Source organism: Falco peregrinus, chromosome 1 (genome assembly GCF_023634155.1).
Source record: "Falco peregrinus isolate bFalPer1 chromosome 1, bFalPer1.pri, whole genome shotgun sequence".
NCBI classification, from domain to species: Eukaryota; Metazoa; Chordata; class Aves; order Falconiformes; family Falconidae; genus Falco; species Falco peregrinus.
Genome location: NC_073721.1, coordinates 13,181,660 through 13,195,921, shown reverse-complemented (window position 1 = coordinate 13,195,921; position 14,262 = coordinate 13,181,660). Strand labels below are relative to the sequence as shown.

Below are 14,262 nucleotides of genomic sequence, written 5' to 3'. Positions count from 1 at the left end.
GAACTTTATGGTAGAGTTGGGTGGTTACCATTCAAAACTCTGAAAGACTGAATTCTTTGAGCTTAGTTTGAGAAAGAGCAGTTATTCCAGCACTCAACCATAAGATGTCTGAGATTTCACGAGGATTAAATTCTTTGCAAAAACTTGAGGCTTAAAAAGTTAGTAGATCCATTCAGGGAAAGTAATTCATTGCAGGCGACTAAGCGTGAAGTCTTTAAAGATACGTGAGGATACAGTAGAAGTATCACCATGAACGTGAGTTACTCTTATTGTCTTCCTGATGCTCATTATTTCCAGCTGTTTAAGGCAGGTGCTGTGGTAAATGAACAAGAATAGCTGTTCCTACCAAGCTGTGATAAAATTTCTCTCCTATTTTTAGTGTGATTTAAAATATTGTACTTGGCTTAACTGTGGGATGCTATCAAGGGAAGGCAGATGAAGTGCGGTTTAATTTTGGATGAAGTGTTACACATCTCAAGAATTTCTTGCCTTAGAATTATTGTGAAATAGTTTTGGCTTTGTCAGTATAAATTAAGTACCAACTGATAAATTTTGTACTTCTAAGCTTAAAAAAAAAAAAAAAAGTGTCCCTTTAACTTTTTTTATTTTATTTAAGTTTGTCCTGTAGTGGATGGTGATGCTCTCCATGGCTTATTGTCATACGTATCATCAGAATTTCCACACTTCAGAGACATTCCACGAAGGCAAGTTCAGAGTCTGGATAGTGTTCAGTATATGCAGCTAGACCAGCTCCAGCCAAATACATTGGTTCACTCAGTCTTGAAAGTTATCAACATTGCTGTTTTAATAGGTAAGTTCATGCACTGGACTTCGACTTCCAAAACTTCAACAACAGGTAAAACTTAAATAGTAATTTTGCAAGGCAGTTCTGGTGATTTCCCATTCCATACACCAGTGTTTGACACGGGAATCACAAGGGAAACGTCTGTGACGATCCACTCATGGGAGGCATAGCAAAGAAATGGAGTTAAGGACAGGGAGAAAATAGTGACCGTAGTTAGCTGCTGAAAGGAGGTTACTACACACTAGTGGTGAAGGATAGCATACGTGCCTGTGGGAGCAGCACGCAGGCGGTGGGCACGGAGTGTTCCTGCTCACCGAGGGATTTGTGTGTTTTCCCTAAGGAATCGGCACTCACCACCGGCTGCAGTTACAAGTGTTTTGACTTGTCAGTGAGATAGCTTGGGCATCTCCACAGCTTCAAGTATCTTAAGTATGAGGAATGTGGGCTTGAAATCCTTCTCCGGGAAGATAGGTGTGTGTGGCAGGAGTGCTGAAAAGAGGAAGATACCGCAGTTACGGTGGAGGAACATAAAGGTGTTTTTTAATGGCTCTTGAAATTCAAGAGGTACATTCTTGCTGTAGACCGCTGCTTGAAAAAGGGGGCTGGTTTATGAAAATGTCACGTGGGACAGTCAAGCCTTACTAATTCAAAGCTTGCCAGCCAACTACCTTCCAGGTAAACATCCTGTCATTAAAGGAAAATTTGATTGCACTGTAAATCATGTGGTTTTCAGAATTAAGTTATTATTTTAATCCAATGGTTTAGGAATTGCTTGCCTTTCTTACTTTATAAAGGAGCTGTGTTGCTCTTTATAATGCTTTATTTGGAACAGTTCTTGTTTGTTTCTATTTTTTCCTATCTAGGATAGGTTTTTAAAGCTAAGCATTCCTGGTTTCTTAAGTACGTGTGATGTTTCTTTATAATAAACCTTACTTGTGTGCCTTTCTGTAAAAGTTCTTTTTGATTTTTCAGCACTGGAGAGTGCACAGTATGAAACTGCTAACATGTCTTACTGTGATACTCTTTTTCTGCATAGGCTCAACAGAGACCTGCCTCATCAATATAAGTTTGTCTTGGAAATCCGAGTTTCCTGTATATTTTTATTGTAAACTCTCCTCTTCCCCAAAGAATCATGGTCAGCAGTCCGTGTACTGATTTTTTTTTTTTTTTTTTTTAAGTTTATTCTTCTGTCACACATTAATTTTCTTCTAATAATTAATGTAGTTATTTCAGGATTCCTTTTGCTGAAGCGCTTTTCCATGTTAAAATTGAGGATTTGTTTCCATTTCTTCTTGGGCCTTACAGCTGCTGCCTAGCCTCTTCTTCCCCTCTGAAGTGAACAAAACCAAATTTATTTGGGGCATTCTCAGTATTTCAAGCAGTGTCTTTCCATGGTTTTTTTTAACTTGTATTGGGCAGTTAAAGATCACCATTCACACCTGGAAAAGGACTCTTCTTCCCTTTTTTCCCTGCATAACTGTTCTGATTATCTTTTTTTTACAGTACCACTGTTTCTCTGTGCTTGACTTCAAGCTTTGGCCACAAATTTGATCATATTGCACTACCATCTTGTATTAGTAAGATTCAAATTTTTACCCACACTGTCAATATCATGTTTATTAATTATAAATGGAGAATTTTGAAGATGGAAATCTTTATAATTTATTATTATACATAAAATCTTAGAATTGTTAGATATTTCAAGCAAGAGCTCTTGTTCAAAAATTATTTGGCTTTGAAAAATACTGTATTTTTAGTGTGGAGCTTAATTGTTTCAGTATATATGTACTGTTATTAATCCTCTCAGTGGGATTGTACGTGATTGTAGTTTTCTTTTGTGAAAACTCTTAGAGAAATGTTTCTTTCAGTGTATTCCACAGAAGTTACAGGAACTTTAACTTCCAGCTATGACAGTTTATTGCTGAGAGATTGAGTATGATTTCTTTCCATTTATACCAGTCAGGATGCAGGGGAGCTGAAAGATGCATGGATTGCTAGGTATTTAGGTAGATAAAGGTAAATTAGTATACTTTGTGCATTCCTTTAAACTAGGTTTGTGTTGCTGAAGAAATCAGATTGCTCTCATTTTGTCCTGAAGAAATTGTAGGTGTGTTCTTGTTTACTTATAGTTGTACTGTAAAATAACATAGCTGCGTGATTTCATCTTAATATTGAGGCACATGGGGTTTGCATGTTTATATGCTGTTTACTGTAGAACTCACATAATTTCAAACTTTTTCAGAATCTGTGTATAGATACAGAGGTGGCAACCAAAAAAAAATTGTCCTAACAGTAGAACAGAACAGAGGTCAGCACTATAGGATGGTACTGTGGGGAGCAGGGGCTGCCTGGTGCCCTCAACTTCAAAGGAAAAAAGGTAAAGTCCGTGTACCTGTAGGTAGCTGTAAAAGGATTTTTGTGATGTTACTAGTATCTTTAAAAAGCTCAGCTGGTAATGTCTTTCCATTAAAACTGTGAATACTCCCCTTGGAAAGGCAATATACTTGATAACAATTTTAACATTTCTCCTCTGTTAAGAAGCAGTGCCATCAGCAACAGATTTGAGTGCACTCGCTTTACGAGACTGAGAAAGCATGAATGTTTAGAAACTTTACTTTAGGTACAAGATGCACTGGTGTTCAGTTATGTAACTGTAAACACTTGAATAATAACTATGTTACCATGTTTGCTGAGTCTTCGGTATTGTTGTCTGGTTTAGCATGAATTGCTGAGTTTTTCTGCTTCTGATACTCATTCTCTGCTTGCCACCTTACTACAGGGTCAGGCTTTACCCTAATGGTTTTGCTGTCAAGTCTAGCTCTAACTGACCAAAACCATCTCTTGCAAGAATTACATGGCCTGTGTTTTAGCAGCAACTACTACGGAATTTTGTTTTATTACTGGCTTTGTTACCTTAAAATAAGGAAACTAGGTTTTCATTGAACTGGTAACTTGAGAGTTTGTATTTCTAATCTGTGGATGCGCTTAGGAAGTATATGCTGTATTGAAGTGCAGAATGTGGCGGCCTAAAATGCCGGTTTTTGTATAGTGCAAAATAAAACCCAGAAAGGTTAAAACCTCACAGTGAATCTTTACCTATTAAACATAGATGCTCTGAATTCTGCCAATTCCACTTCAATTTGTAAGTAATCTGCACTCCTAGAAATCATTTAACGGCAAGACATACCTCTTAGACTACTTGAAGAAGATGGTCCAATTTAAACATTAACCAATTAACTTTATTACATAATACCTACATGGTTATCGGTTTTGTGCGTGCTTCAGTGTGAGCAGGTATATACTGTTTGTTAGATTCTTAGAAATCTTACAGAATTTAGTATGCTAGAATATGAAACTTCTCAAAATATAGCATTTTAGAATTAATTGTAGCTGCAAAAAGAAGATACCAAAGGGACTTTCTAAGACCCAATCATATATCAATTCTCTGATGCTTGAAGCAGAAGAGTGTAAATTGTAGATCTCTGTAGTATTAAGTCTTTACTCTTGTGATCAGTTTTCTAATCAACAGGGGAATGTTGAAGATCTGAATAATAAGTTAAATTCGGGATCAACCATGTCCCGTACCCTAGTTAGACTATGTCCTCCACTTCCATATATCCCCTCTTGCCAAGTGCACGTTTCTTTCTTCCTGTTTAGATTTTCCCTCACTGTTGCTGTAGTGTTACTACCTGAATCTTGCTTTGGACTAGAACACACAACACACTCAGTTCTGGGGCACTGCAATATCTCTAGTCAGATGTGATGTGCAGGAAACTAGACCTGTTCAGAGGAGCGAAAATTCTGGAGTATTTTGCTGTAAAACACTGTCTGGTGGCAGATTTTTTCAGACACTTGCAATTTTAGCAGGTTACTACCAAAAATCGGATTAATCCAAAATATGAAAACACTAAAACATGCTAATAAAATCCTTACGCATTTTTCTACCCTTATTTCCAAACCAAATTATTTTGGCTGCAACTTTCAGCTTGAGCAAATATGGAGGAAAAATAACAGCCTGAAAGGTTACCAGACCTGATCAGTAGGTGAATGCTGGATTCTTACAACAAAGTGAAGGACAACTCAAAATGTTTCTCCTCTGTAATCTCCTTTTGTAAAGTATTTTTCTTTATTATAGAGTCAATCGGAAGATGGAAACTCAGTATTTCTAAATTGGAACGTTACGGAGATTAAGATTAAATTAGAAGATTAAAAAACAGGGGTGTATTAAAGATGGAAGTGATTAATAACGTGAAGATTTTTTATTCTAGGCATTCCCAACTTTTCCTTATTAGAGCTGACAAATTGGTTTCTTTTTAAAAAAAAGTTTGGTTGATTGGAAAGCTGAATTCAGTACAAGTGAAATGAAAACATTGTTTAGTTATGGGAGGACTCATGCAAAGTTTATAGGGAAGGGAAAACCTCTACGTGTCATCACACTTGAAATAAAGTTGCCAGAGCTGACCATATGAGAATGTCTTGTTGATTTGCTTCTCAATCTTGTCAGTGACTGCGGCTTTCTGTAAAGTAACTAAGGTATAGAGAGTAAACTCTTGTTTGCTTTTTTGTCCTGTAGAACACCTGTGGGACTTCAAATACCTTCTGGTCCAGCGTAGTTCTGTCTCTGGTGACTTTGAACTGCACACAACTCCATGGTCATCCTACGAGTGCTTGTTTGATGATGACAGAAGGGCAATTGAATTTAAAGAAAAGTTTCAGAAAAGCAAAACTTCCCTCATGCAGGTGACAAAGCTCTCGACGCATTTGGAGGAAAAATGCTCAGGTAAAGTCGTTATCCATAGCTCTGTAACGGTTCCACACTTGTCTGTTGTGCAGTGTGTAACTAAGCAAAATAGATGTTCTGTTGATCAAGTAAAACTTTTTTCATTTTTAGGTTAGCACAGCTGTGGGAGTCTTTAATTTATTCTGAGGGCTGCTGCTCAATATCCAGCCAAACTGTGAATGCAGCCTTCCCTCAGTGAGCCCAGAGGTGGGACAGGTGGTACCATACAAAGATAGGCTTTGGAACACAGCGTGAAATGCTGCCTTTTGTTGTCCACGCCAGCCAGTCTAGTAATGATATGATTAATGACTGAAAGTTTGTCTAATAGCATTTCTCCAAAACTGGAATTCTCTAAAGCAAGAGTAAAATAGCTACTGCTGTTGAAGACTGCTTACAAAAGAACAAAGACGACATTTTATGCAGTCACCACCTCCCAGATAAACCTAGAAGATTGCGAAGGTTGGTGTTAAACATTAAGAAGTAACTGTATAAAGTTGGTATTGCAGCATTTAACTCTAGTTTATGTAGGAATAGTGGAAGGCTAAGTTGTTAAAGCTGTGCTTTTCACTGTCTCTGAATTAGCATGGAAGAAAAGCAACTGGCAATTTGCACAATTCTAATCTCTTGATCTCTTATTCAGGCTCTTCTGTAGTGGTATCTATGACAACAGTACCTGAAAACATAGTACTTGTATATACTTTTAAGTGATACTTAACCACAATGACTTTTTGCTGCATAAATCATCTCTAAAAATATGAGTGTGTGCTTCTAAAGCTGGGGGGGGATTCAGAAAGTTTTACTGATAATCATTTTGGTTTTGAACGAGCTGTAACCCTTGCGTTTGGTTTCAGTTATAAATAAAACTGAATGCAGATTTTATTGAAATCGTTTTTGCAGGAGTGATTCAAGTGAAAGCCCGTATCTTAGAACTGAAGTTTACCATTTCAACTGGTCAGTGCAAGCAACTCACCTTCTGTGCTGACACTTCACTGGAGTGTGTTTTGGCTTCTCTGCCGATGATAACGTATTCAGGCTGTGCTCAGTGTGGTTTGGAACTACTGACGGATAAGAACATGATCTACAAGCAGTGTATAAGATGTTTGCCGTACAACAAAGTAAAGACTTTCTACAGGTAAATGAAATAAAACTACAATAGCATTACTATTAGGGAAGTAAACTACAACTTTCTCCATTTTAAGCTCCCCCATATAAAAAATTATTTAAGGTGTGTTAGCAATTTCTATTTTTTTTAAATGTATTTTCAAGGAACTGTTCTTGAATTACTGTATTATATTGCCGTTATTCATAGGTGATACTGTTTATTTAAACCTAACTTTTAAATTCCTTTTAAATACTATGTCATTAGGTTTACCCGGCACTGTGTCAGTAAGCTAAGATGGAGTAGAAGCTTGAGGAGGAAAGGAAAGCTTTTTGAGAGTCTTATTTCAGCCTAAGTTTGAAATTGTGTGAATGCACAACCATATTTTTAAAAATTAATTAATCAATTCTAGCCTTGCAGAAACTGACATATTTTCAATAAACATTCTCATAGAGAGCAGGGATAGTAAGTTATCAGCAGGTGGCGCTGTGAGACAAGACGTATATGCACATTTACTTAAACTAAATCGATCCAGTTGAGGTAGGAACATTGTTAACAAATTGTTCAGTTCTTAATGTTTACTTATATGTTTTGAATTGTAAGTATCAACTTGAAATGTGTAGGTAGGGAAGACTGAGACAATCAGATGTAATAGGATTCTAGAATATGTACATTTCCTACCAAAATTCATTCTAAAAGTATGCCTAAACTATTTCATAATGAGTTTAACGAATCATTACATACTTAGTAGTTTCTCACTTGGCTTTGATTTAATATTAGGATCCCATCTGTCTAACAAGGTAGTGACTTGGTCTTTTTCCTCTGTGCAAAAAATAGTCTTGCATCTTTAAGTTTACAACTAAGTGCAAAGAATTTTTCCTTAACTGAAAAGGTTCCCCCTCTGTTTCATAAGATTATGACCTCTCGTGTGACTCTGAAGGACTCCAGTTTACTCTCTTGCACAAAAGGTGGTAGGAAAATGATAAAGACTTCAACTGTTTGTATTCTCAACATGTGAACACGTCTTGATGTGGAACTTAAATGCGCAACTTCTTCAAAGAAAAGTCTGTCATTTTTATACTGAAATTTTGCTCTGATTAGTTTAGTAAGAATGCATCTCCTTGGTAGTATTTCCTAATTCTGTATTGTAGGATAACTCGGTACGTGTACAGCTTAGCAGGAGAAAAATCTGTCTTTTGCTAAAGAAATATCTTGTGAAAATGAAATTAACTTAACTAAATGCTGTTCTAGCATTACTGTGCTGCTTAACAGATTGTTACATCTATGGTTAGTGTTAGTCTTTTTTTATAAACCTGTGTGCACAACTAGTAGAAAACTACTTTTTTTTTTTTTTTTCCTGTAGTGTGCTAATTCATGTCCCCTTATCTCAGATTGCTTTTAATCCCTCAATATAAGGAGGCAGTATGTTCAGTACGCTCTATTTCTAACAATGGAATAGCTACCAGCATCTCCTTGGAAGTAAAATCTGCGTATTGTTTTCTACTTAATATATACTAAACACTGCAGACTTCTTAAAACATAGGATTAGTCTGTAATTTGATTTGCTGCTTCAATTCAGGGAATTTAGTAACTGATTAACCTAATAGATTTTTTTATTGATGTATTTTAAGAGTGTGAATATTTAAGATAGACAATATGATAGGAAAATAGATACTATGACAGGATCTTGGTATTTAAGAGATTTACATAGCTTTAAAATCTTGGGTTTCAGCACTGTAGGCCACTGAAGTCATCTCCTGTCACCTTTTTCTTTTGAAATGTAGGAGCCCAGTTTTGTTCATCTGCTGTGATTGTAACGAAGCTCATCTTTTCCCTCAGATGCTGAAGACATAACATTTAGGTGCATGTATATATGCTTAGCTAGCTTTCTTTTTTCCAAGTTAGATACCCAGAACACTGAACACTTTAACACTAGCAGTAATAATGAGGCAGAAGATCCTAAAAACCTATTATACGACAGCACTTACGTAAAGTACATGTGTCAATGTTTCCATATTCTTTTTGAGCTTGGACAATATGAATATGAAGCTAAAAGAAATTACAAAAGCGAAGAGAAAGAAAACTATTTTGTATTTCAGAGCTTATCTCCTAGATTTTGGCTATCACAGATGGGCCTTTGCCCAAACTTCCAGTTTCCTAGCGTCTCTTCCCTGGAATTTGGTATGACGGTAGCATTTCCCTCAGATAATTCATTCTTCAGTCTGTACCAATCAGTATTTGCCGTTTAAAAAGTTGAACATTTTAACAGTAGCCGTAATGAGACAGAAGATTTCTAGGGTGTTTAGCCTCAGCAGGGATTAAATCTAACCTTTCTGTACTAGTGGAAAAGCCTATTTCACTGGCGTGCTTCGCCAGCTTTGTGTGCAGGTACTAAAGGCTATGTACTCAGTAGCCTTTAAGGAATATTTTAGCAGAACTATGTATGCCTCTAGTGAAATTTATTTACATCCTTAAATATGTTTCTAACTGTTTTACATTGATTTAAATTCACCATATTAAAACCAGTGGTATTTAAGGAATAAAGTTAATCTCACAATTGCATTTTCTGTGGCGCTAGTGAAAGGGAATTAACAGTGTCAGTCTCTGTTTTGAAGGCTGTGTTGACTTTTCTTTTTCCCCATGACAGTTCAGTCTTGTTGACGTAAGTAAGATTATTTGAAAGAAGACTTAGATAACCTTGAACAGAGTAGGAGCTGAGGAGGAGGCAGTGGGCTTATAATAACCAGGGATGAAGCAAAATTAATCTTTCCTAACGCATCGCTTGGTTTGCAAGTTATATCTGTAGACCGTGCCTGGCTGTGCTTTTAAAAGCTTTATGTTTTGCAACATCACTTAGTACATTTCTCTGCAAACATATTAATTATACCGTTTTCAAAATGGTTATTTAGTATTTCTGGAAATCATAATAATTTTCATGTACTTCAGCATAAATTGTCTAAACCAAAATATATTTCTTCAGACACAAAATAGCGATTGCCCGCAATTAGTTGGGAAGCTGAGCATTAAGTGTACTGTTAAGCTTTCTCTCATGAAGGAAGCCAGCAGTCTTTAGTGACTACAAATAGTCTGGGCCTTGGTTTCTGTCTAAACCAACAGATTTTAAATAATCCCACAGATAATCAGACATGGAGTTCTCTTAGCTCTTTTGATCACTTCACTTAAGATTATGAAATTTAGCAGTAGTTTTTAGATTAACAGATGGCAAGTAAAGTCGTTTGCCTACTGGGAAAGTGGCATGTTTACAGTCATTTGCCTTCGTGCCTCACAAGCATTCAGATTAGTGCTGTTAGGTGTATTCTGCATCATGCTAACTAAATTAATCACTTCATAACACTCCCCAGCTGTCAGTATACTGAACTACTGCCTGACTGTCGTCTTTGACAGCGCAGCTCCGTTAGTCTCTTGAAGTGACTGCCCTTCCTTCATTCTGCCGTCTCTGCAGTGAGCAGGTTTTATCCTCTTGGGGAACGTCTCCCATGGAAAAGTTCTGCACTGAGGATGATTGTGCCATATTTTATTACATTAACATATACTGGTTTGGTACCGTTCCAATATTGCTATAACCAGGATTTACATTATTGTGATATATCTCCTGATGTTTACTATTTTAGTTTCTTCTGTGGGCGGTCAGGGTGTAAGCGTTGCATCCTGCTTTGGTCAGAGCAGTGCAGATTTTCTAAGAAGTGTGAGGATTGTGGTGCTGCAGATGTTGCAGGTCAAATTGTAAGTAGTGTAAGGGCAGTCAAAGAGCATATGTTGGGTAGAAGCTGCATCAGCTGTATAAATGATTAGACTTAGTAAAATCACTCAGAAGCTTGAAAGCAAGCAGAAACCACCTGCTGAACATCGCTGTAGAGGACTGCTAAGGTATCATCTCACAGAAACGTTGCAAAACAAATAGCAAGGACTTAATGCCACGCCTTTTTCATTGTTCCCCTAATAATGACAGGTTGGAAAGACAAATACTTGAAATGTAGGGAATACCTGTCTAGAAAAGATCACTTCGTACCAATTGCTTGTTACCCAGTATCACTTTTGAATCACGTGAAACAGCAAAATTTGGAAAGACCAGTGCTTGTGGGACAGCAGTCCCTAACAGGTTCGTTTCAAACCCAATAGGAATACTATTGGCAATATTCTGTGTAGAAGATAGTTTCCAGGAAGGAGGGATTATTACTTTTTTAGCAGTATGTGAAACATTTGATATTAATCATAGTACAAGGAATACTATCTTGGTATTATGTAGTGGCTATGAAGTGGTGTTTTAAGACAGACAGTATTAGGTGATGTTGATACAGATGATACAATTCCAAGTGATGCACCGAAGCTTGTCTCCCTATTTTGCCTTTCCATCTTTATGTACCCATTGTATATTTCTAGGTACATATGCTTACATATTAACATTTATACTTCGTATATTTAAAGTTCAAGGCCATAAATGACATAACACTAATTTCATAATAGCACAGTTCTCGCTGTCTTCCTGGAAAAGGCCACTAAGGCATGGTTTTCTGCAGTTGTCTGAAAGTAAGACTTACTTGATAGCTTTAGAAGTTACTTTAACATTGAGTAGTGACTTCAGAATATATCTCAAACTCATTCCAACTCCAGAGACTTGACAGAGATGAGTGCATAGATTTTCTAGTTCTTGGTGTTAGGTTGGAGGGTGATATTACGTTGTATTACTTTCAGAAATTTTGCTTCAATCAAAAAACCATAGCAGCTAACTTTCAAGTCTTTTGTTTTCTGATCTAGACCTGCTGTGATGACAGTAGAAGATGGAGGTTATGAAATTTATGTTCATGTGGCGTCTGAGTTGATGGAAAAAATCTTCCTCAGTATTCCTGCAGACTGGCTGAACAGATTAGTAGGTACTGTTTCATGAATTACTTCTGATAGAAACAGGCAGCACAGTTCACAATGGGAGTAAGATTTTTAATTATTGACAATTGAGAACTGGGATGAGATTGTTCTGGAAATATGATGATTGCTTATATTGCATGAGACTTTAAAAAAAACCCAACACAAAACAACAAACAAAAAACAGTAACAACACAAAGCCAGAAAAAAACCCCAAAAAAACACCTCAGAACACTTCAGTTGCTGTCCAACAAACTCAGAAGTTCAGAGTTGAGGTAGCAACAAGAGATGAGATGGCATGAACATTTATTTTGCTATATAACTAAGTATTCAGTAAGCAAATGGATTGCTTATATGCAGAATAGGGTGTCTTAGCAGTTTTTGGAAATAGCTGACAGGCTCTCATGATGTAAATAACTGAGCAGTGTTCCGGATAGGCTTCCCTTGATACACTTTTTTTTTTTTTTTTGACTTGAAGTGTTTTACATGATTCACAGGTGTTAATTTAATGAGAGAGTCTTAGTGCAGTGTTTTTAAAAAATTTGTTAAAACCAAAACTGACATTCAGATGTTGAACTACACTTTCAGTAATTTAGTGTAGCTTTCATGGAGGTAAAACTGGAACGTTAGGTGCTACTGTGAAAATAAAGAGTAAATTGGATTGTTCTATCTTTTGCAGTGCCGTCTTCAGATATAACCTACAGCACGATAGTAGCAGATCTGTGTCATTTGCTGCTAGCAGATACAGAAGCATCCTATTTGTTGGAAATTAGGAGCCATTTTGTGCTAGATGAGAACAGCTATCCTTTGCAAAAAGATTTCCATCTGCTAAACCTTCATCCTGATCTTGGAAGCATTGACCTCTGCAATAACTGAGTAACAGAGACCATAGGAACACACAGATGGCAAACAGAAGAAATCTGAAGTAGCTGAAGGAAGCAAATCTCTTTAAAAATACAATAAAGGATTCTGGGTTTAACTCATCCTAAAAACGCAAAAGGACTGGTATAGAGTATCTGCTAATAGTACATACTGCTGCTGTAATACTGAAATTTTCATAAAGATATTTTTATACATATATTTTTTATAATAAACTCTTACTGGGTATCTGTTTTCCTTTTCTCCCCAGAAAAGTTTACTAGTATTGAGAGACTGAATTTTTCTCAGATATGGCAGGAAGACGGCCACAATTCAATGATATTTTAGTTATGAGATTTTTGTTTGTCTTATTCTATTGCTTTCTGTAACTTGGTTATGTCTTTCGCTTTGCCTTTGTGGTTGCCATCCTTTTTTTAACAGCAGAATTTCTGCCATTTACCCTTAGCAATTTTGCTGCCATTGTTTTCTTTTAGTAAAACAGAACTGTCTCACTGAATCCAATTTTGTGTATCGAGAAGGTATTGCACATATTTATGAGGGTTTAAACTGGTGTGTTCTTTCACGGACCCTTTAAATTATTTAATTGCTGTAGTATTTATTGTTTAGTATTTATCCAGCATAAGCTGGTGAAGAAACTTAATCACCTTAAGCCAGTGTAATCAGTTTAACACTGATCTGCAAAATTTTCTCCCATCTTGATCAGATTTAGAAATTTAATTCTTTTTAAAGTCTTAGTGTATTCTGATAGTGATTTTTAACAGTAAAGCTGAGTGAATGATGACTGTACCTGACTTCATAAAGTAACAGTCTCATAACTACTACTCTGCAAATGCAATTATTTATATAGATCAGTATTTTTCTGACAAATATCTTTGTCTGATATGAATTGTGCCTCTTGCAGAGGCTGGTAGAAGCTGTAGGGGATGAATCTTGTTTGCTGCCTGGTAAGTCTTTACCTGCACTGTTCTCATTTAGGGAAACTGGTTTCCCCATACACTGTTGCACTTACCTTCAGGCTTCAAACAGAGCTGTTCTCAAAACTGAATTTGATAAATCAAGTTGTCAAATGTATGATAATGCAAGTAATATGACTGAACAGCTTTCATGTGCTGTTTTCTGGAAGCAGCTTCCTACAACTGAATAACCATCTTTCTTGGTGGCTAGTGTGGACTCTGTTGTGTCTCATGTGAAACCAGTTTGGGAGTGTTGGGGTTTTAATTATGTTTGAATAGCACTATGTGTAAGCCACATTAAGTGGAAGTTATGCTATCTGGATTGGTAAGCTGTGTGTGGCTACCACCAAGTTCCACATGCTCTGGGAAGGTCTCTCCAGCTGACTGGGACCCAGCTGCCTCGTTCACTTGTCATGATTTCTCAGATAGCCACTGTGAGTCATAGTTTAACAGTATTCCTTCTTGAAATCCAAGCAACATGACACTGTAGTTCAATGTGAACTTTAATAAATTTACCATAATTCTATAGTTTCTTTGGTTCCTGTCTTCACTTTAGTAATTCTGTGTAAAATTTCTAGGTCTTGCTGCCTTGTGGCTACTACTTCAGGCTTTTCTCCCCGCCTTTCAAGCAGGAAGCCATTTCACTTTCTGTGCCTCCATCTAGCACAGAGATTTCTCCTGAAGGAGCTTTCTGATCCTTTATCACCTGTAATCATCATTTCAGTTTCATCAAGCTGCTGCTTTTAGAGTATACTGTTACATTAGGAGCAAGCAATCATCACATCCATCTGTTCTCATTTCCTCACTTAGAGGAAGGATAGAGTAGTGCAGATGGCAGTGATCATTAGGTTTCCTAAAAGACTAG

General features: G+C 36.8%; 1 protein-coding gene across 13 annotated transcripts in view; it reads left to right on the top strand.

Annotated features, from left to right (window-relative positions):
- Positions 1 to 13,925, top strand: part of SHLD2 (shieldin complex subunit 2) — a 41,329-nt gene extending 27,404 nt beyond the window's left edge. For 12 of the 13 annotated variants that reach the window (XM_055793633.1, XM_055793637.1, XM_055793638.1 and 9 more), the window contains 6 exons: positions 617 to 811; positions 3,048 to 3,182; positions 5,379 to 5,585; positions 6,483 to 6,717; positions 11,461 to 11,576; positions 12,245 to 13,925. In XM_055793633.1, coding sequence (XP_055649608.1) covers positions 617 to 811; positions 3,048 to 3,182; positions 5,379 to 5,585; positions 6,483 to 6,717; positions 11,461 to 11,576; positions 12,245 to 12,441 — 1,085 coding nt within the window. In that variant the 3' untranslated portion in view covers positions 12,442 to 13,925. The remainder of the gene's footprint in view (positions 1 to 616; positions 812 to 3,047; positions 3,183 to 5,378; positions 5,586 to 6,482; positions 6,718 to 11,460; positions 11,577 to 12,244) is intronic. The other variant, XM_055793639.1, reaches the window with a different exon arrangement.
- Positions 13,926 to 14,262: the final 337 nt, after the last annotated feature.